This window comes from Scyliorhinus torazame, chromosome 17 (genome assembly GCF_047496885.1).
Source record: "Scyliorhinus torazame isolate Kashiwa2021f chromosome 17, sScyTor2.1, whole genome shotgun sequence".
Taxonomy (NCBI): Eukaryota; Metazoa; Chordata; class Chondrichthyes; order Carcharhiniformes; family Scyliorhinidae; genus Scyliorhinus; species Scyliorhinus torazame.
This window is the reverse complement of record NC_092723.1, coordinates 7,837,945-7,860,598: the sequence shown is the minus strand read 5'-3', so window position 1 is coordinate 7,860,598 and position 22,654 is coordinate 7,837,945. Positions and strand designations below refer to the sequence as shown.

Sequence of the window (22,654 nt, the reverse complement as noted above, 5' to 3'; positions counted from 1 at the left end):
TTTTGTGCTGAGTTAGCGAGCCTCGCTGGGGTAATGTTGTGAGTGGTAAGAATACCCCTGGGTTTAGGAAGGAGGTGGCGGGTGAGGGAGGAGGGGTGGAATCTGCTGATTACTGATCACTGGCCAGTGCCTCCTACAGTAAAGGTAATGTGACTTGGTGAGGACCAAGTTAGGGTGTGGTTGTGATGCTGCCTCAAGGTCAGGTACTTTATGATTAATAACACTTGGGGTGACTTACTAAATAGCAGCTGAGACAGGAATCGGTTCCTAATGAGTAGCAGAACCTTCAAGAGAAGAACAATGGGCATTGTAAGTGCTGCATACTCCAAAATAAACTTTATGATTTTTATAATTTGCGAAGTCATTTGAATTTGTATTATTCTGTATTCGTAATTAAAACCGACTTGATTTGAGAATTTCCCTGTTCAAACGTTAAGTAGCTGAAGAGACAATATACTGGGCTACGTGGAAAGGTCAGTGGATTGGGACCGGCTAGGTTTCTCTTGCTTAAAGCCTGCATGAACACACCAGGTATCCTTTCTCTTTCTCTGGTTATTGTAGATCTGGAGCATTTTACATTGAGGTGGTTAAGCTGTTAACTGTGTCAGGGGTAGCAAAGTGTATGTGATGCTTGCATGTTTGTCAGCTGGGCATCTCCTTGTTGCAGGTGCACGATTGTCTGTTCTGGATGGCCACCATCTCATCACGTATTTGGGTCTGCCACGGTTTTTGTGCCGCTGTGGTTAACGTTTTGCTTCCCAGAAGATCAATGGCAGGGATCTTTCTCAGGATGTTTGTTTGTGACTCCATGTGAACTCCGTTTGGGTGTCCAACCTAGGTTGATGCATTATTGTCATTGTTAATCATGTGGATCCAAATGGGCTTCTGGTTGTTGAGGGATGTTGTTGGGGTCCTGGTAGATGTGGCAAATGTTTATTTTCTTTGATTTACTGGACTTTCCAGAGAATTATGGTGTTGTGGCGAGTCAATGGAGGAACAGTGTGTGACAGCGCAAGCGTTGGGAGTATAGTGCAGTGGTAGGTATCTGCCTGTCTCATCATCTGTCATGGTTGTCGGGCCACTTTGAGTGGCAGTCCCTTCCACAGCTGGGACACCTGAGGCTGATTGATGTTATTTCTTTCCTGTGGGTCTCTATTCCGCCATTTTGTTGTTTCTTTTGTCCTTGCCTTTCAACACCGTTCCTGACTACTTGTCTCCAGGTGCTGCAGTCAGCAGTGAGGACTTCCCACGTATCGCTTTTGCTCCCGATCAGCTTAAAGTTTAACTTGCAGACATCCTTATGTTACAGACGTGGATGACCCGTTGGCAGGCTCGCCATAGAGCATGTCTTTAGGGATGTGGCCATCGTTCATTCGGCTCACATGACCCAGCAAGTGGTACATAGCGAGAGTAATGAATATAGTATACCTGGTTAGGAGAAGTAAATGGAGCCTAGTGTCTTATGAAAACGTACCCTGTACCCAAACGGTCCATAGCAACTTTGTGTAAAATTGCCTGAAATCTTAATAACTTAAGAAACTTCCGTCATACTTTTTTTTTAATAAACAATTTTAATGAGGTATTTTTTGGCATTGTAAACAGAATTACAGAACGAGAAAACAAAAGGACTTGTACAGTAAACAAAGTATGTAGTGCAATTGCTGTAGCCCACTCCACTCCGATCTGCTTAATTGACCCCCTATACTACATTCCCCTAACCCTCCCTCCCTCTCCCCCCACCCCCCCCTGCTGACGATTAATTCTCTGCAAAGAAGTCAATGAATAGTTGCCATCTCCGGGCGAACCCAAACAACGACCCTCTCAAGGCGAACTTGATTTTCTCTAAGCCCAGGAAACTCGCCATGTCTGACAGCCAGGCTTCTAACTTCGGGGGCTTTGAGTCCCTCCAAGCTAGAAATCCGTCTCCAGGCTACCAGGGAAGCAAAGGCCAAGATGTTGGCCTTTTTCTCCCCCTGGACTTCCGGGGCCTTCCGTCGTACTTTTAATAGTGACATTTGAATGTATTTTGAGGTAGCTAGTGCAGACTTTTACACATTTGCAGCTGTTTACATTTAAATATAGGCATGCCAGAACTGCACCAACTGTTTCCTAAATTGTGGTTAGTGTTAAGGAAGTAAATACACCTGTCATGACACTACAACATATGACCTTGTACATCTTGCAGTTCTTTGTAAACACTCCAGTACATTTTCTATGGTCTAAAAAATGTACTGGCTCATAGTGAATTTTCACCCATGTTATACGGAGCAATATTCGCCATACAAGTGAACTTTGATTACAATTGATTTGGCAGACATTCTTTTGATAACCAATTGATCAGTCCTGTAATAGCTGATCAATAGACAACATTATGCATTTTTACAGTGCACTCAATTCTGCATCCCTGAAAAAAAAATCAGATTTTTGGTTATAATGTTCAAAGCACAGGTGAATAAAGTATCTGTTGAATGTATAATCCAGCAGTGTTTAATTCTATGTATCCTATTGGCACTTGACCAAACTGACTGAGCAGTGTGCATTGTTGAATTTACCAGCTGGTTGCATATTCTGAAGTCTGCACACTCACCAGGTAGCCAGGCATCTTTCTGAACTTCCTCCATAGAAGAATTGGGAAGTCTGAATAATTCAGAGTTCAGGGTTGTCTCAAAAGAGCAGAGAATGGGCTGTGAAATTCTTTCTGTGCTGAAACAATAGATTGAATAGTAATGCAGTAGAACTAATCTAATCAATATACCTGAATCTCATGCATTAAAACCAAATTCAGTCACAATGTAGGTTTTGAGGAGGATAGTCACAAGTAATGATTGCTTGAACTGAATTCCATTGTAATTGGATTACATGTTGCTCGCAGTGCTTATTTTTAGATCCCCTGTGAAGCATGGTATTGAAATGAGAGTTCACAGTCTCAAATGTGTGCAGATTTAATTTGGGAAGTTCTTTTCATGAACAAATTGCTCATCAACATTTAAAACTTGTAAGCACGGTGGCACAGTGGTTAGCATTGCTACCTCACAGCGCTGAGGTCCCAGGTTCGATCCCGGCTCAGGGTCACTGTCCATGTGGAGTTTGTGTGGTTTTGCCCCCACAACCCAAAGATGTGCAGGGTAGGTTAATTGGTCACGCTAAATTTTCCCTTAATTGGAAAAAATGAATTGGGTACTCTAAATTAAAAAAAAAACATTTAAAACTTGTAGAATGATCAGTTTGCAGTCTGTTCTTGTATCCTCGACTTTCTGGTATGTTGCAACTACCACCAGACCTGAAGTTCCAAAAGCATATTATTACTATTAAGACCTAGTTCATTCTGATTAACTTGCTGTTCAAAACTGTGAAAGCTTTTTATTTAAATAGACTGGATGGAGAACGGAAAAAAAGGTCTGGTACCTTTTGGGCTCTTGAGGGCACCTAAAATACTTAGCAACCAATTACTTGCCTTTTTAAAAATAAATTTACAGTACCCAATTCATTTTTTCCAATTAAGGGGCAATTTAGCGGCCAATCCACCTACCCTGCACATCTTTGGGTTGTGGGGCCGAAACCCACGCAGACACGGGGAGAGTGTGCAAACTCCATCACGGACAATGATCCAGAGCCGGGATCGAACCTGGGACCTCGGTGCCGTGAGGCAACAGGGCTAACCCTCTGCGCCACCGTGCTGCACTCAATTACTTGCTTTTTAATGCATTGTCACTGTTGTAGTGCAAGACAAATGGAATGTTAGCATTTATTGCAAAAGGACTGGAGTATAAAAGTAGAGAAGTGTTGCAATTATATAGGGTGCTGGTGAGACCACCTCTGGAGTATAGTGTCCAGTTTTGGCCTCCTTATTTGAGGACGGCTGTGGTGGCATTGGAGGCAGTTCAGAGGTTCACCAGATTGATTCCGGGGATGAAGGGGTTCACGTATGAGGAGAGATTAAACAGTTTGGCTTTATATTCGCTGGAGTTTAGAAGGATGAGAAGGGGTCTCTTCGAGGTGTATAGAAGTCTAAATGGGATTGATAAAGTAAAGAGACCAAATGTCCCCCCCCCTTGTGGGGAAATCTAGAACGTGAGGTCACGGATACAGGCTGAGAGATGGTAGATTTAGAACTGAGTTGAGGAGGAACTACTCGCAGAGAGTGGTGAAATTGTGGAACTCGCTGCTCCATAGTGCCGTGGAATCAGTCATTAAAGGTTTCAAGGAAGAGATAGATATATTTTTGATTAAAAAAACATGTTCAAGGGATATGGACAACCGGAGGGGAGGTGGATTTGAGACCAAGAAGAGATCAGCCATGATCTGACTGAATGGAGCAGCAGGCTCAAAGGGCTGAATTGCCTTCTTCTGCTTCCTATGTTTCTATGTGCCTCATTTTATTTTGTCGTAGTGCAGGGAGGCACAACAGAAGGTTTATTGACCACAGCAACGTCTCACACAATCTTTAATTCCATGGGATCTTATGCAGCCAGCTCATAGGATCTCTGTTTAATGTCTCATCTGGAAGACTATCTTTTGACAGAGCAGCACTCCCTCAGCACTGCACTAGCATCAGTTGAGATAGAACATAGAACATACAGTGCAGTAGGAGGCCATTCGGCCCATTGAGTCTGCACCGACCCACTCAAGCCCTCACTTCAACACTATCCCCTTAACCCAATAACCCCATCTAACCTTTTTGGACACGAAGGGCAATTTAGCATGACCAATCCACCTAACCTGCACATCTTTGGACTGTGGGAGGAAACCGGAGCACCCGGAGGAAACCCACGCAGACGTGGGGAGAACGTGCAGATTCCGCACAGACGGTGACCCAGCAGGGAATCGAACCTGGGACCCTGGCGCTGTGAAGCCACAATGCTAACTACTTTCTCTGGCCTGGAGTTTACACCCATGAATTTCTAACTTCAGGAATAGTGAGTCACACTGACCCCTAATTAAGTTTTCAAATGTAAGTGGAATTTTCATTGGCATTTGGAGCTAGAACTTTAATCTGCCCTAGACAAATGTGGCTTTTGGGGTATATTACACATTCTTGCATTGTTACAGCATGGCTTGCACCACATTGAATTCTGAGGCTGTTTTATTTGTCCATATGAAACATCTAGAAATGTTTTCAAGGCAAATTCTTGGTTGGATTTGATGGTAATTTCACGGAAAGCATGGAGCACAGACAACACACCTCTACTGATGAACTTTTCCATGTCTAACAACTAAAGTGAGGATTATACAAGAAAAATCCATTCTGTTCTTTTTGCTTCTATTCCCAGCAATGCTGTTCAAAAGATGAGCAGAGCTCAGCTGTGTAATTGGAGAGGCACAAGGAGAATAAATCTATGAAAATTCAACACTAGGCCATTTTCAGATTTAACCCGGAGGAAATTACTTTGGGGAAGATGGATTAATGGTTCTCTGGGTTTTGACTGTTCTGTTTCCTTTGCGTTTCTGGACGAGACGCTCATTTTTTGTTTTGTTGCTTTTATTGGTGTTGATCTTGCCTATGTGGTAGCATTCTCTCTTCTGAATCCGGAGATTGTCCAATTTTGCAGGAAGAATAGAAAAAAGCAGCATATTGTTTAAATGGAGAGCGGTGCAGAGGGATCTGGGTGTCCCGATACATTAATGAATTGCAAAATGGTAGTATGCAAGTATAGCAAGTGGTTAGGAAGACAAATTGAATGTTGTTAGTTGCAAGTGGAATGGGAAATGTAAGTAGGGATATTTTGCTGCAGCTGTACAAGGCGTTGGTGCGGTCACATCTGGAGTTCTGTACAAAATTGGTCTCCATTTTCAAGAAAATATATAAACATGTTAGCAGTTCAGAGAAGATTCACTCAACTGATATCTGGGCTGGGGACATACAAGAGGAAAGGTTGGACAGGTGAAGTCTATATCCATTGGAGTTTAAAGTATTAAGAAGTGATCTTATTGAAACATGTAGGATCCTGAGGGGACTTGACAGAGCGGATGCTTAAAGAATGTTTCCCTTTGTGGGAGAGACTGGAACTAGGGGACGCAGTTTTTAAATAAAGTATTTTAATTGAATTTTGACAGTTTAAAAATCAGCGGTCTCCCATTTAAGATGGAGATGAGGAGAATTTTTGAGGTAAAAGTCTTTGGGACACTTCCCTAGAGAGCAGTAGATACAGGGTCACTAACTAGACCATGGTAGATAGATTCTTGACTAACTAACTAGGGAGTGCAAGGTTATTGAGGGTAGGCGGAATGCGGAGTTGAGGCCACAGTCAGATCTTACTGAATGGAGCACAGTGGCGCAGTGGGTTAGGCCTGCTGCCTTATGGCGCCGAGGTCCCAGGTTCGATCCCGGCTCTGGGTCACTGTCCGTGTGGAGTTTGCACATTCTCCCTGTGTTTCCGTGGGTTTTGCCCCACAACCCAAAGATGTGCAGACTAGGTGGATTGGCCATGCTACATTGCCCCTTAATTGGAAAAAATGAATTGGGTACTCTAAATTTCTTTTTTTAAAAAAAAAGATCTTACTGGCCGGCTCTTACTTTGTATGTTTGTAGGTCATGCATTCATCCCCGCTACTCCAGGAATCTAAACACATTATCGAAGCTGGCACTTTTGTGCAGTCCTGAGGGAATGAAACACTTGAAGTTCTGGCTTTCACATGATCTAAACCAAGGCCCTGCCTGCTCCCGCAGCTGAGCAAAATAAATCTCTTGCACTGTTTGAAAGAGGGCAGGAGAGTGTCCTGGCCAACATTTCACCCTTGAACAACATCTTAAACTGGTTATCTGACTGTTTATTTGCTGTGTGGAAATTTGTTATCACATTTCTGAAATTACAAATAGCATGTCAACGGTTTGGCTGTGTAAAGCGCTTTAGAACATGTTGAGGTGAAGAAAGATGCTTTATAAATGTAAATCGCCTTTCTACCTGAAGAATTATGAGCTCTCAGCCGTGTTTATTGAGCTGGAAAATAGGTTTACTGCAGAATTTGCATATCCAAAAGTAAGAAATGAGAACCAAAGAGCTTGGTTTGATGCAGAATAGGAAATCTTAGAAGTGCAAGTAGGATAATCAATATGAAAGAAAATCGTAAAAGCAAAATACTGGTTGATGCTGGGGGCCTGAATTAAAAACCGAGTGCTGGGAAAACACAGCAGGCCTGGTAGCATCTGTGGAGAGATGCTGCCAGATGAGTTTTTTCAATGCTTTCTGTTTTTTATGAGACAGAACTGTGCATGTTACTGGGGTGTGGCCATTCGGAACGGTTTTAATGAGGGTTTGGTTGCTGAAGAGGGGTGAGAATATTGCGTTGCAGTGCATCTGTGAAAATGGTTTTCCACTATTATTGCATGTGATTCAGCGTGACTGGAAGATCAGGATGAGTGAGAGACATGGTTTGTAGCGACAAGTCCAAACATGTCACAGATTACTAATAATTTTAGTGTATAGTAGAAAGCACGTGAGAGTGAGCAAACATTTTTCACATTGCAGCATTGTAAGTATCAAGTTAATTTTAAAAGCTTTTGGTCAAGGACAGAATAGGTCTGGTCCGTGAAAATTTAATGCTGTATATACCTGTCTACAATTTATTGTTAAAAACCAATGGAAAGCTGGATATACTGTTTAATTAAAACCTAGATGATGCACACTTTCTGGTCATTAACAGTGTGTGCAAGATTTTAAAATTGTGCTCAAATTACTCTTAGGTGGGAGTTAAAAGTTCTATGCAGCTCGGTTTTAATTGTTACAGATTTTCCATTGATGCCAAGAACCTTAGACTCTAACCAGCACGACATGCATGGGTCAGTTCCACTGAAGTTGCCCGAATTGAATGTCAGCAGTGACAACCTGCAAACCTTTCTTATTTTGCCTTGTCATTTCAACATGAAAATTGAATTGCCATTTGGAAGCCAGAGAGTAAAGTCAAAGCAAATTCATACTGACCCAAGTTGCCCACATTATAAATGCAGTCAAATGTGGTTATCGCCAACATTCTTTGAACACTGGTCATGTACATTAGGTTAAAAAACTGATTATTGAAAGTCAGTTTATGCTCTGAAATAGTTAATGCTGTTTAAAAATTTTGCAATGAAGTTGCCGGTGCAATTATCGTGAAATATGCAGGCCAGTAATACCAGCATAGACATTATTTGAGATTTTAATGATATGGAAATCTACCCTTGTTAGCCATCCCTGATGTTGACCTATCTAACTTGTGAAAGCAGTAATGAAAAGCTGGATATATTGTATAATTAAACCTCTGATCAGGCATACTTTCTGACTGTTTGGAATGCAAAAGTGTTTAAAATTGGGCTGGAATTCTTGAACTATAAGGAATCTTTCGAGATCTTTCACTGGTGTTGATTCTGTGTGGAGTTTGCACATTCTCCCCGTATCTGCAGGGGTTTCATCCGGGTGCTTCGGTTTCCTTCCACAGTCCAAAGATGTGCAGGTTGGGTGGATTGGCCATGCTATTTGCCCCTTAGTGTCCAAAAGGTTAGGTGGGGTCACAGGGATGGGGTGTGGGGCTAAGAAGGGTGCTCTTTTGGAGAATCAGTGCAGACTCGGCGGGCCGAATGATCACCTTCTGCGCTGTCGTAATTCCATAATTTTGTCTAAATTATAGCTGCAGGTTTTTATACACTTCCCTCACATAATTACTGCTGTGGATTGGATATATATAATTATATACTGCCAGTTAATTGTGTGGATCCGGCAAGAAGATTGTGTTACCGTGGGCAGCACATTAGCACAGTGGTTAGCACAGTTGTTTCGCAGCTCCAGGATCCCAGGTTCGATTCCCGGCTTGGGTCACTGTCTGCGGAGTCTGCACGTTCTCCCCGTGTCTGCGTGGGTTTCCTCCGGGTGTTTCGACTTCCGACAGTCCAAAGATGTGCAGGTTTGGTGGATTGGCCATGATAAATTGCCCTTGGTGTCCAAAATAAAAAGGTTAGTTGGGGTTACTGGGTTACGGGGATAGGGTGGAGGCGTGGGCTTATGTAGGGTGCTCTTTCCAAGGGCTGGTGCAGACTTGATTGGCCGAATTGCCTCCCTCTGCACTGTAAATTCTAAAAAATCCTGTACACTTACCATTGTCCCTTTTGTGTACTGTAGCCCTTGTTGTACCAGACATTCTTTGAAAGCCAGTTTTATAAATTACATTTCTATTCTCCTCCAGATGCATAGATTCCCTGTCAACATGACGACAGCTTCCACGTCTAAACCATATACATCATCTGAAAATTCATGCAGTATCTCAGCAGAAAAAGTTGGCCAGGTATCGTATGATCATAACTGCCAGCTTGCCAATGAATGTATATTGTTTAAAAGCATTCAATTGTTAGATTTATAATGAAAGTTTAGTGTGTGACTTGATATCTTGAATTGAAAATTCACAACTTAAATTATCAAGAAAATTCACTGACTGGTAGGAGACAGTATTTTTGAATTGATATGTTGTAATTCTTTACAGCGACTTCAATTTACTACCATTTGTTATTTCCCCAATACAGGGGAACTAATACGTCCCCAATACGTCTGTAACTAGATCTAAAATTACAATTTTAGATCCACCTAAAGAAACTTTTTATTAAAGAATCATGCAAAAGGTTCAAAATTGCCCTTTCCCATTCGTATGTGACTGAAATGGCGGTTGTCATTGGTGCTCAACATGCAAATTGCAAAAATGTGACCATTATCTTCTGGGGAGTAAAATTGTTCTTGTTCTGTGGGAACATTGAAATCCACCAAACTGGTTACACTAGTAAAATGGCGTGTGAAATCAAACTATTTGTACCAAAATGTTAATCTGTCTGTGTTTCAATGCAAGGGACCTGTTTTTAAAAAAAAAAAGAAATCCCTCATAGAGTCTGTGAGCGATTTAAGCTATAACATACCCATTTGATTGCTGTTTTGGAACTTTCATAACTGTGTGGCCAGTGGTACAATCAGTTATCTTTAAGTGGATATCACATTTTTTGTCAAGCCGGAATGGGCTCGGAGGAACTTACAAGCGCAGTGGCAATGTGTTCATCTTGCCGCCACTCGGAAGATGTGCGCCAATGTCTGTGGCTTCTCAGATTGGTTGATTTGATTGGGACTAGAGCTAGAGATAATTGCCCTGAAAACCAAGCTATGACCAGTTTGTTCGCTAATCTATGCTAAAAGCCCCCCTTTTTTAAGAGTAGGGACAGTCACATTTGGGGAAAAAATGAAACCAATAAGCATGTATGTAAAGATGTTAGTGGTGAAATCAGATTAATTGTGGCTTTCAAAAGACAATTTCGGAGCCATGAGGTTATGTTGCAGCTGTACAAAACTCTGGTGCGGCCACATTTGGAGTATTGCGTGCAATTCTGGTCGCCGCATTATAGGAAGGATGTGAAAGCATTGGAAAGGGTGCAGAGGAGATTTACCAGAATGTTGCCTGGTATGGAGGGAAGATCTTATGAGGAAAGGCTGAGGGACTTGAGGCTGTTTTCGTTAGAGAGAAGAAGGTTAAGAGGTGACTTAATTGAGGCATACAAGATGACCAGAGGATTGGAGAGGGTGGACAGTGAGAGCCTTTTTCCTCGGATGGTGATGTCCAGCACGAGGGGACATAGCTTTAAATTGAGGGGAGATAGATATAAGACAGATGTCAGAGGTAGGTTCTTTACTCAGAGAGTAGTAAGGGTGTGGAATGCCCTGCCTGCAACAGTAGTGGACTTGCCAACACTAAGGGCATTCAAATGGTCATTGGATATACATATGGATGATAAGGGAATAGTGTAGATGGGCTTTAGAGTGGTTTCACAGGTCGGCGCAACATTGAGGGCCTAAGGGCCTGTACTGCGCTGTAATGTTCTATGTTCTAATTGGATAATTACCTAAATAGGAAGAAAATTGCAGATTTGGAAAGGGCAGCAGGTTGGGACTAGCTGTGTTGCTCTTGCAGAAAACTAGCATGGACACGATGGACCAAAAAGCCTCCTGCGCTGTAGCCTTCTATGACTTATCTTCCAAGTGAATTATTCACAACTTTGAATTTGGATTTTCATTATACTTTGCCTTATAAGCCAGAAAGGCTTCTAAATCTGAGGTGATTTTTAAAAGAAATGGCAAATGGAAATAAATGTATACGTGGTTACCAAATGTGCATCCACATTTTTCATATTAAAAAAGAAAATTTACTGTCTGCTTCTATTTGGTTCCTCTAGATAAGGCCAAAGACACCTCTGCTGAACATCCTGCATGAAGCAGGTGCATCAGGAGAACACTTCACATTGAAGGAGGTAAAACAGTGGGATTTTTTTTGCAATACAAATTAAACTTCTGCATCGACACAACAAACACGTTGTAGCTGGGTATGACCCTTTGAATGTTGGTTAGGGATTATGGATTCACCTTTTTGATTTGGGGGGGGGGAAAAGGTTGAAATTTGTGAGAAATTTCCCGTAGCCTACTGCATTTTCCAGTGAGTTTAATTGAGTGGGTATCAAATCTATCTTTGTAACAACCATATTTGACCACACCTAGAGTATGATAGTGCCGTGATCAGTTCTGGACACACCAGTGTTGTATCTGTAAAATCTTTGATACTTCAACCAGTATTTTAATCATGTTTTACCCAGATGTTTTTATTAGCCAGGAGAACAGAGGACAACACAAATATAAAGTCAAAGCAATTTTATTCAACAATATTTACCCTTAAATCAACCCAAAGCCATATACTAAAGATTGGTTATACTACCTGCATTGATGGACTCGGTTGAGCCACGAGTTCGAATCTCTGAGTCTCGATTTCCCCAGGGTCTGCCTTAGTTGCGAAGGTGGGGCTCGCACGCTGCTTCCTTCCGCTTCTGGTCAAACGTCTCGATTGCCTCTGCATGGAGTATTCGCTACTGGGAGGTCTGGGTTTTAAATTCTTGTACCCATCCCTGTGCTTTTCCAGAACTTCTCTGGCCAATGAGGCTTGCGAGGGAGTCCCAACACCCAATGGATTAGATGATGTGATAGGACACCCCCCCCCCCCCGGTGTCCATCCCTGGGTGTGTTGCTTGCAGGTAACCTAGTGTTATGTAAGATAATTGCAGGAAGTCTGGGTGCCTGAAAGTCTGGCTTGATCTGGGCAACCCAAACCAAACCATGCATATCAATAGAATCAATAATTTCCTGTTGGGTGATTGACAGGGTAGGTCCAGACATGCCCTGGCAGCTTGTCTACGTTTCAGTGTTCGATTTCCGATCGGGCGGTTTGCTGGAGCTGACAGTGGCTTGATTCAGAATGTCCAATTTTTAAATTTAAAGTCTCCGATTTTATCGGTCCTAAAATCCAGGCAGTTTCAGATTACCACAGCAGGCCGTACCACATCTTTAGGAATGGCATACTGGCTTTAGGGTTGGAGCATATATTTATCAGAATGAAACCTGGGTTTAATTATATGGGCAATTACACAAGCTAGTATTTTATTCCTTGGAATTTAAAGGGTGATTTAAAGAAAATTTAGAGTACCCAATTCTGTTTTTTCCCCAACTAAGGCCCAATTTTAGGGTCTCCAATCTAGCCTGCACATCTTTTGGCTTGTGGGGGTGAAACGCATGCAAACACGGGGAGAATGTGCAAACTCCACACGGACTGTGATCCTGAGCCGGGATTGAACCTGGGACCTCGATGCCGTGAGGCAGCAGTGCTAACCATTGTGCCACCGTGCCGCCCCTTTAGAACATAGAACATAGAAAAATACAGCACAGAACAGGCCCTTCGGCCCACGATGTTGTGCCGAACCTTTGTCCTAGATTAATCATAGATTATCATCAAATTTACAGTGCAGAAGGAGGCCATTCGGCCCATCGAGTCTGCACTGGCTCTTGGAAAGAGCACCCTACCCAACGTCAATACCTCCACCCTATCCCCATAACCCAGTAACCCCACCCAACACGAAGGGCAATTTTGGATACTAAGGGCAATTTATCATGGCCAATCCACCTATCCTGCACATTTGGTCTGTGGGAGGAAACCGGAGGAAACCCACCAACACAAGTGCTTTAAAGGGTGATTTTAATGAACTTTTCAGGATATCAAGGGAACAGACAGATCGAAAGAAACTATCCTATTTCCACTGGGTTTGGTGTCTGCGATTGGGGGCACAGCATAAAAATGCGTCTGATCTTCCCAAAGTCAAATTAGGAAATGCTGTTTAGATTTATTGTCACATATACTGAGGTGCAGTGAAAAGTATTGTTTTGTGTACAGTCCAGACAGATGTAAAACAGAGGACATATGATAAATACACAATGTCGATACAGTGGCATCGGTGAAGCATACGGAGTGTAGTGCTACTTAGTAGAGAAGATGCGTGGAGAGATCAGCTCAGTCCAGAACAGGGTCATTCAGGAGTCTGTTTTTGAATCTTAGTGCGTGTCCTCAGACTTTTGTATCTCCTGTCTGATGGGAGAGTTTGGAAGAGAGAATAACAAGGTGAAGGGTGGGGGATGTCCCTTCTACTAATGACATTTAATGCTAGGTCAATTATTAACTTTAAATCTATATAATTTGATTTTTATTTTGGTAATCGTGTTTTCATATCTGTAGGGCGAGACAGGCATATGGAGTTAGGTCACAGATCAGATCACATTTAATGGCAGAACAGGGTTGAGGGGCTAAATGACCCACCCCTGTTCCTAAGATATAAATAAACTGAGAGGCCATTAAAATTCTATTGCAAGGGAATGTAAATTCTGTGTAGTGAAGGAAACAGCGATATATCGAAGATGCAAACTCTGCTAGAATGCCTTTCTGTATTTGGAACTTTGGCAACATACAAAGTTAAATCAATGTTCCCATCAATTTCTGTTTAGATGTTTGATATGTCAATCAGGCAACAATTAGATCAGTCTGTTCCAAAAATCCAGCCCCGCCCCCCCCCTTCCAATTTAACCAGCAAAGAAAATAATTAATTGGCAATTTTCGCTTTCCAGCATTGGTGCCTGAGAATTGTCTGGGTTTTAAGAACTTGAGGGCCACATGTGCCCTTTAGTTGGAACACCCTGCACTAGGGTGTTGGTGCAGAAAACATTAAAATTTCAGTCCACAATTTCTGACTTGCCAGAAACGCAGTAGTGGATCTCGCTGCAGCAATATGTACTGGCATTCTGTCTAGATATTCCTTCAATTTTCTAGTGTACAAGAATGCCCCATTTGCTAATCTTTGCAACTTGATGGGTGCTTTGGTATCACTCCTCTATCACTTAAAAAATGTTCTTGTTATTTCTCATTGGACATGATATTGTTATTGTTCTATTCTCTTTTTAAAAGAAAACTCAATTGATCCTCGTGTGTTTGCTAAGTGTGCTAATTGTAAGTATGCAAAAGCAAAATACCACAGGTGCTGAAAGCCTGAGATAGAAACAAAAATGTAGTTAATACTCAGTAGCACTAGCAAGACCTGGACATGGAAAGAAAGTTAACGTTTTAGATCGATCACCTGCTGGGTATTTGCAGCATTTTCTTTGTAATTGCAAGTATAATTGGCAAATGTCCTGGTATGATTCGAACATTATGCCCAGTGCCATCCCTAACAACCAGAGCAGTGAGATACAACGGTAAGTTGGGAATACTGCAGCATGGCGGCGCAGTGGATAGCACTGCTGCCTCGAGACCGAGAACCCGGGTTCGGTCCCAGCCCAGAGTCATTGTCCGTGTGGAGGTTGCACATTCTCCCCGTGACTGTGTGGGTCTCACCCCACAACGCAAAGATGTGCAGGGTAGGTGGATTGGCCAAGCTAAATTGCCCCTTAATTGGAAAAAAAGAATTCATTTAAATAAAGTTGGAAATACTGTAGCATAAGAAACCTTTACGGTACGATTGACATTCCATTGCAGCCTTTAAAGGATGCGAGATGTACCTCCAGTAGTCTTGTTAATCCAAAAAGTTTACATGGGATACCAGCTTGAAGCCTTTAACAATGTTTCTTACCTATAAGATTCCGACAGTGCTATTACTTGGAAATATGTCTTTTCAGTAGCCCATTGACCTGCCAAGTCGTTTTGCCTTACCTTTTTAACAAAACTTAGAGTACCAAATTTTCCAATTAAGGGGCAATTTAGCATAGCCTATCCACCTACCCCGCTCATCTTTGGGCTGTGTGGGTGAGACCCACGCAAACATGGGGAGAATGTGCAAATCCCACATGGGCAGTGACCCCAGAATCAAACCCAGGTCCTCGGTGCCGTGAGGCAGCAGTGCTAACCACTGCGCCACTGTGCCGCCCGTCTTTGCATTTCCAGCAATCAGCAGTCAAAGTCAGGATTAATCTTTCCTTGTGTTTCTCGCCTCTTGTCAAATATGTGCAAGAAAAACATTAGTGGCTGCATATTGTAAAACCTGGAGCAAAACAGAACACCAGAGTAAACCACAATCATTTTAACTACATCTCTCAAATCATGAATGTATTTCCTACAAACAGAATTTTTACTCAGCCTGTAAAAGATTAGTATGCTTTTTTGAGTGTTTCATGATGCAAGGTTTCACCTTCTATTTGACTATTGCTAAATTACTAGCTTGCACCATTTTCTCACAATATTTTAGGCACTTGTGAGCTACCTAGACTATCAAAATAGTTCTGAACTGAAATAATGCAAAAGCAATGCAGTGCTATCATTCCAATAGTGCAAATAAAAGTGTCACTAAATGACTTTCTAATTGCGTTGTTTGCTGAGTACCTCTAGTGTGGTAAACTGGGTACTGCAGCATTGTAGCAATGTCCAACCCACAGCAATTGCCTGAGGGAGGATTCAAACGTTTCAGCGTTTTGACCTAAAGTGAATGCTGAAGACAGCAGACTTAAAAACTTAATGGTCACTAGAACTTCCAATTATGACAGTGGCACCTTCTGTGTTTGGATAAAATGATAAGAAATAGGAGGAGGCCATTTGGCCCATTTTAATCTGCTCCACCATTCGATAAGACTTATGGCTGCCCTGAATGTGGCCTTAACTAAACTTTTCTGCCTCTGCCATACCCCACGCCAACCACCTCTTTGCTCCCTTGTAGATTAAAAATCGATCTAATTTAGCCTTGAATAAATTCTTTTTTAAAGAAATTTATAGTACCCAATTTTTTGTTTCTAATTAAGGGGCAATTTAGCTTGGCCCGTTCATCTATCCTGCACATCTTTGGGTTGTGAGAGTGAGGCCCATGCAAGGCTTTGAATAAATCAATGACCCAACCTGCACTGCTCTCTGACAAGCATTCCAGAGACTTTACCCATAGAGAAGAAATTCCTGTGCATTTCCTGTGCATCTCCACCTTAAGTGGGAGATTACTTTTGATATTCGTGCTTGTCCATGTGAATCTTGCACACGCGTTGAACACATTGGATTGGATTTGTTTATTGTCACGTGTACCGAGGTACAGTGAAAAGTATTTTTCTGCGAGCAGCTCATCAGATCATTTAAGTACACGAAAAGGAAAGGAAATAAAAGGAAGTAAATAATAGGGCAACACAAGATACACAATGTAACTACATAAGCACTGGCATCGGATGAAGCATACAGGGGTGTGGTGTTAATGCGGTCAGTCCATAAGAGGGTCGTTTAGGAGTCTGGTAACAGCGGGGAAGAAGCTGTTTTTGAGTCTGTTTGTGCGTGTTCTCAGACTTTTATATCTCCTGCCCGATGGAAGAAGTTGGAAGAGTGAGTAAGCCGGATGGGGGGTGTCTCTGATTATGCTGCCCGCTTTTCCCAGCGGGAGGTGCAGATGGAGACTTTTGGTATTTAAAAAAAAAAAAACTTATTGGTGTGTTTTTTGATAAGAGCTGTCTTCTTTTGCAGGTAATGCATTATCTTGGTCAGTATATAATGCTGAAACAACTCTACGACCAACAGCAACAACATATTGTACATTGTGGAAATGATGTTCTTGGTAAAGTATTCGGAGTCCAGAGCTTCTCTGTTAAAGATCCAAGGTAAAACTCTTTGGGGTTTAATACCTTTTCATTATCGTTCTCTGGAAATAGTCTATTTTGAAGGGTGATCTAGTGCACCATATTAGCCTGCTCATGCAAACACAAACTTTACAGTAGTATTTGGACTAGCAACGGTACCAACTAACAAGCTCACCTCCTGAAGTGTGACCCTTTTCGAATTCAGTCTAAGTAACCAGAGTCTGGATTAATTGTCATATATATATCCTGTTGTATTATACACTTCTATGATTTAAAGAATCCACTTGCTTATGCTGTTGACTTTCCATTTGAAAATTCTTGTGCCCTCATGAATTAAAGAAGCCGTTTTCATGAGCTTGTTGCACTGTAATTATGGCCAGACAAGCTTGCTGATGCAGTTTCCATCATGAATGGAGACTGAATTATATCTACTCGCCTTCTAACCTTTCCTCACCAACACTTGGTTTTCACTCCCTATACCTGCAATATATAAATGCAATTTTTTTTTATATCTATGGCTGAAAGAGTAATGTTCTGGATATTGAAATTGTATGAATGATAATCGAAAAAGCTGGAATGCAAAGATTTGCAGGTTAGGTGTAGTGACCATTCTTTAAAAAAATAATCTTTATTGTCACAAGTATATAGAATATAGAACATACAGTGCAGAATGAGGCCATTCGGCCCATCAAGTCTCCACCGACCCACTTAAGCCCTCACTTCCACCCTATCCCTGTTACCCAATAAACCCTCCTATCCTTTTTGGACACTCAGGGCAATTTAGCATTGCCAGTCCACCTAACCTGCACGTCTTTGGACTGTGGGAGGAAACTGGAGCACCCGGCGGAAACCCACGCAGACACTGGGAGAACGTGCAGACTCCGCACAGACAGTGACCCAGCGGGGAATCAAACCTGAGACCCTGGCGCTGTGAAGCCATAGTTCTATCCACTTGTGCTACCGTGCTGCCCCATAGGCTTACATTAACACTGCAATGAAGTTACTATGAAAAGCCCATCGTCGCCACATTCCAGCGCCTGTTCGGGTACACAGAGGGAGAATTTAGAATGCCCAATTCGCCTAACCGCACGTCTTTTGGGACTTGTAGGAGAAAATCCACGCAGACACGGAGAATGTGCAAACTCTGCACAGACAGTGACCCAAGCCGGGATCGAACCTGGGACCCGGCGCTGTGAAGCAACAGGGCTAACCACTGCTGCTGTGCCGCCTAAATTGTCCCTTAGTGTCCAAAGGTTAGGGATTGGGGCGGGCGGGGGGGACTGGTGTGGGTCTAGGTGGGGTGCTCTTTCAGAAGGTCGGTGTAGACCCGATGGGCTGTACGGCCTCCTGCCCTATAGGGATTCTATGAAATGTTCAACAGGTTAGGCAGCCCTTGTGGAGAGAAACTGTTCATGTAAGAAATAGCAGGGGTAGGCCATTCAGCCCTTGAAGCTTGTATTGCCTTTCATTGAGCAGACGGCTGATCTTATCGTATCATAGAATCTACCGTCTGTTCTATTTTTCGACCATATCCTTGTATCCCCCCCCCCTCAAGCCCCTCAGCATCCAAAAATCTATCAATCTGTCTTGAATCCACAGCAATCTGGGATAGAGATTCCAAAAAATTGACAGCATTTTTGAGTGACGAGATTCTCTTCATTCCAGTACTAAATGGCCAGCTGCTTATTTTGAGACTGGGGCTGATATTCGTGGGACGTGAGTTTGGTTGGACTTAGTTTACAGAGTGTCTTGGTTGCGTTGTGACTTCAAGTCAAAATGAAGATAATCTTTTATTTTTGTTTCAAGTGAAATATATACTATAGCAATTTGTTGCTTTTTATTCTTTTGAAAACATTTTTTAAAAAAAAACAAATTCTATGCAAGATTGAATAAGAAAACATAGCTTGTCTTGCAGTCTGTTAGATTGTTTGATTTGATTTGATTTATTGTCATGTACCGAAGTACAGTGAAAAGTATTTTTCTGCGGCCAAGGGAACGTACACAGTACGTACATAGTAGACAAAAAGAATAATCAACAGAGAGCACTGACAAATGATACATCGACAAACGGTGATTGGTTACAGTGCGGAACAAGGGGCAAAACAAATTAAATACATGAGCAAGAGTAGCATAGGGCGTCGTGAATAGTGTTCTTACAGGGGACAGATCAATCCGAGGGGGAGTTGTTGAGAAGTCTTGTAGCTGTGGTGAAGAAGCTGTTCTTATGCCTGGATGTGCGGATCTTCAGACTTCTGTACCTTCTGCCTGATGGAAGGGTCTGGAAGAAGGCAATTCTTGCGTGGGAGAGGTCTCTGATAAAGCTGTCTGCCTTCCTGAGGCAGCGGGAGGTGTATACAGAATCAATATGGGGGTGGCAAGCTTGTGTGATGCGTTGGACTGAGTTCATCACACTGCAGTTTCTTGCAATCTTGGACCGAGCAGTTGCCATACCTGGCTGTGATGCAATCGGGTAGGATGCTCTCTATCGCACATCTGTAGAAGTTTGAGAGTCAACGCAGACATGCCAAATTTCTTTAGCTTCCGTAGGAAGTAGAGATGTTGTTGGACTTTCTTGACTGTTGTATCGACGTGAATGGACCAGGACAGACTGTTGGTGATGGTGACCCCAGGAACTTAAAGCTATCGACCATCTCCACTTCGGAGCCATTGAGGCAGACGGGTGTGTGTGTCATGCTTCCTGAAGTCAATGATCAGTTACTTGGTCTTTCCGACATTTAGAGCGAGGTTGTTTTCGGTACACCATGCAACCAAGTGATTTACCTCCCTCCTGTCGTCTGATTTGTCATTGTTTGAGGTACGGCCCGCCACAGTCGTATCATCCGCAAACTTATAAATTGAGTTGGAGTTAAATCTTGCCACACAGTCATGTGTGTATAGGGAGTACAGTAGAGGACTGAGCACACATCCTTGCGGTGCCCCAGTGTTGAGGACTATTGTGGAGGAGGTGCTGTTGCCTATCCTGACAGATTGCAGCCTGTTGGTGAGGAAGCTGAGGATCCAGCTGCACAGGGAGGGGTCAAGTCCAAGCTTGCAGAGTTTGGTTATTAGTCTTGTCGGGATAATGGTATTGAAGGCGGAGTTGTATTCTATGAACAGCAGATTGTTGACTTACAAGGTGATCCTGTGCACTGAACTTAAATGAGTTGCATTTGAGGGAGATGAGATCAAGTGGGGAAAATAGCCTATGACACGAGTAGTGAACCATGTCTATACAATAGATCTTTACCTCAAACAATAACCCTGTTTGCAGAAAAATACTTTTCACTGTACCGGTACACGTGACAATAAACAAATCCAATCCAAGCATTTTGTATTAGGCAGTCCCTGGGCACTCGTGTTCATCATGGAGGTTTATCTAGTAAGGAACAATGTCCTCTTAATGCATTGCATGCTGAATGAAGTAATATGTCTTGTAGCATTTAAACATGCTTATCCTTTTGCAGCCACTTGTATGAAATGCTTTCGAGGAACCTAAGAACCACCAACTTTCAAGGTGTGTATATTGATTTGGGTCTTTGTTCATGCAGTGAAGCACTTGTTTGAAATGTATTGCTTCAAAGTGAGGGAGCAAACTAATGTGGGAAAGAAATATATTTCTAGTGAAGGTAACCCGATGTAGGTATTGGTTAAAGTTGCATTGTGTATGTATCTACATATAATAAGTGTGCAGTGATTTGAGTACTCCCAAGTGAATGTTGATTTTAAAAGCTCGGAACTGTTACCAGTTGAAAGGCAAGGAAGTGGGATTACAACATTTCGAAAGAATGTGATTTGTAGTGGTCTCCAAAAACCTTTAGAGTTTGTGGCAGATTTCAAAAATGTGAAATTTTACCTTGGTTTTTTTTGTGTTATGTTACCTTGGTTTGTGTTGAGCTTTTAAAACCATGACCTAACTTCAGTCTTGTTGAGCTGCAATTTGCTTTTAAAAATAAGTGTGCAAATGATGCACTGTTTTAACATACATAAAGGAAGAAATGCCCTGTAATTATACCTCGTATTACCTGGAAGAACCACCTGAGTTACATCAAGACAGAGGATGTACTCTTGAGTGGCGGACTTCAATGTCTACCACTAAGAGTGGCTCAGTAGTACTATTGACTGAACTGGCTGAGTCCTGAACGACATAACTGCTAGACTGGGCTTGTGACGGGTGGCAAGGGAACCAATATGAGCTTCACCAATTAATTGATTTCATGGATCTACTGGTTACAGGTGAGTCTGTCCAGGTCATTATGCAGCCTTTGTGGCGACAAAGGCCTGTCTTCATACTGAGGACGCTCTTCATTTTGTGTGGTGCCAATACTGTCCTAAATGGGATAGATTGAGAACAGATCGAGCAACTCAAAACTGAGCAGCCGCGAGGCACTGGGTCATCAGTAGTTTTGTTTCACCACAATCTGTACCCTTGTGACGTGGCACATTCCAACCCTTGTGACGTGGCACATTCTACCATTATCGTTGAACCTTAAATTAATGAGCAATGTAAGTGGCCATGCTAGAAACAGCACAAGGCATAAACCTAAAAAGTGGTGTCAATCTGGTGAAGCTGCAAAACAAGGCTGTAAATATGCTAACAAATGGAAGCAGCGTGTTATGTATAGTGGAGCGAACCCACTATCAACAGGTCTTATCAAAGTTCTTCAGTCCTGCCACCTTCAGCCGTGAATGGTGAGCAAGCTCCATGAACAACCCCATCATCAATTGGGGGGGAGTCTAGCACCTGAGTGAAAAATAATATTGAGTGAATGATTCATCTCTGCCCCCTACAACATTCCCTACCATTGCTGAAGGCAGTATTCAACCAGTTTGAATCACTTTGTGATATCAAGTGGCTGAGCTTGCTGGATACAGCAAAGGTTATGGGACCCAAGAATAATAGACTGCAGCCCTGAGAATTTGTGTTCTAGACCAAGCCATGCTGCTATCCAAGTTGTCCTAGTACAGCAAGCAACACCGACATCTACCTGAGTAGAAGATTGCCCAGCTCTGTCCCCTCCACAGAAAGCAGGACAAATCTAATCCAACCAGTTACCACCCCACCAACCTACTCTCGATCAGCCACGGTGTGTCGGAACATTTCATCAACAATGCTGTTGTGCATGTTTACTCAACAATAACTTGTTCATCGAGCTCAGTTTGGTTTGCCAGTCCACCCAGCTCCAGACCTCATTACCACCTCAGACCGAGCTGATTTCAGAGGTGAGGTGAGTGAGAGTAACTGCCCTTGACATCAAAGCATTTGACCGAGCGTGGAAACGAGGAGCCCCTAATGGTCCAAGTCATAGTTAGCACAAAGGAAGGTGATTGTGCTTGTTGGTGGCCAATCATCTCAACTCCCAGAACATTGCTACAGGGTGTCCTCAGGATAATGTCCTTGACCCAATTGTCTTCAGCTGCTTCATCAATGATTCTCCCACCACCATAATATCGGAAATTTAAAAGTCACTCCCCATTGTTTGGTTTCACTTGTAATTCTGAAGATAATGAAACAGTCAGGGCCTGCATGCAGGAAGGACAGAATGGATTTAGGCAAATAACATTCATGCCAGTCAGTGACCATCTGCAACTAGAGTCAAACCTCTTCCGCTTGGCACGCAGTGGGATTATCATCGCCATCAGGGGGTTCGCTATTGCCCAGAAACTTAACTGACAGCCCTGTAAATATCATGGCTCCAAGAACACCTCGGAGGTTAATAGTCAACGCGAGAGACTCATCTCTTGAATCCCCAAAG

At 42.6% G+C, this 22,654-nt stretch overlaps 1 protein-coding gene across 1 annotated transcript in view; it reads left to right on the top strand.

Moving 5' to 3' along the window:
• The window catches only part of mdm4 (MDM4 regulator of p53), a 39,994-nt gene that overhangs the window by 2,637 nt on the left and 14,703 nt on the right, over positions 1–22,654 (top strand). Inside the window, exons 2-5 of the mRNA XM_072479965.1 lie at positions 9,154–9,252; positions 11,174–11,248; positions 16,789–16,922; positions 20,366–20,415. Coding sequence (XP_072336066.1) covers positions 9,154–9,252; positions 11,174–11,248; positions 16,789–16,922; positions 20,366–20,415 — 358 coding nt within the window. The remainder of the gene's footprint in view (positions 1–9,153; positions 9,253–11,173; positions 11,249–16,788; positions 16,923–20,365; positions 20,416–22,654) is intronic.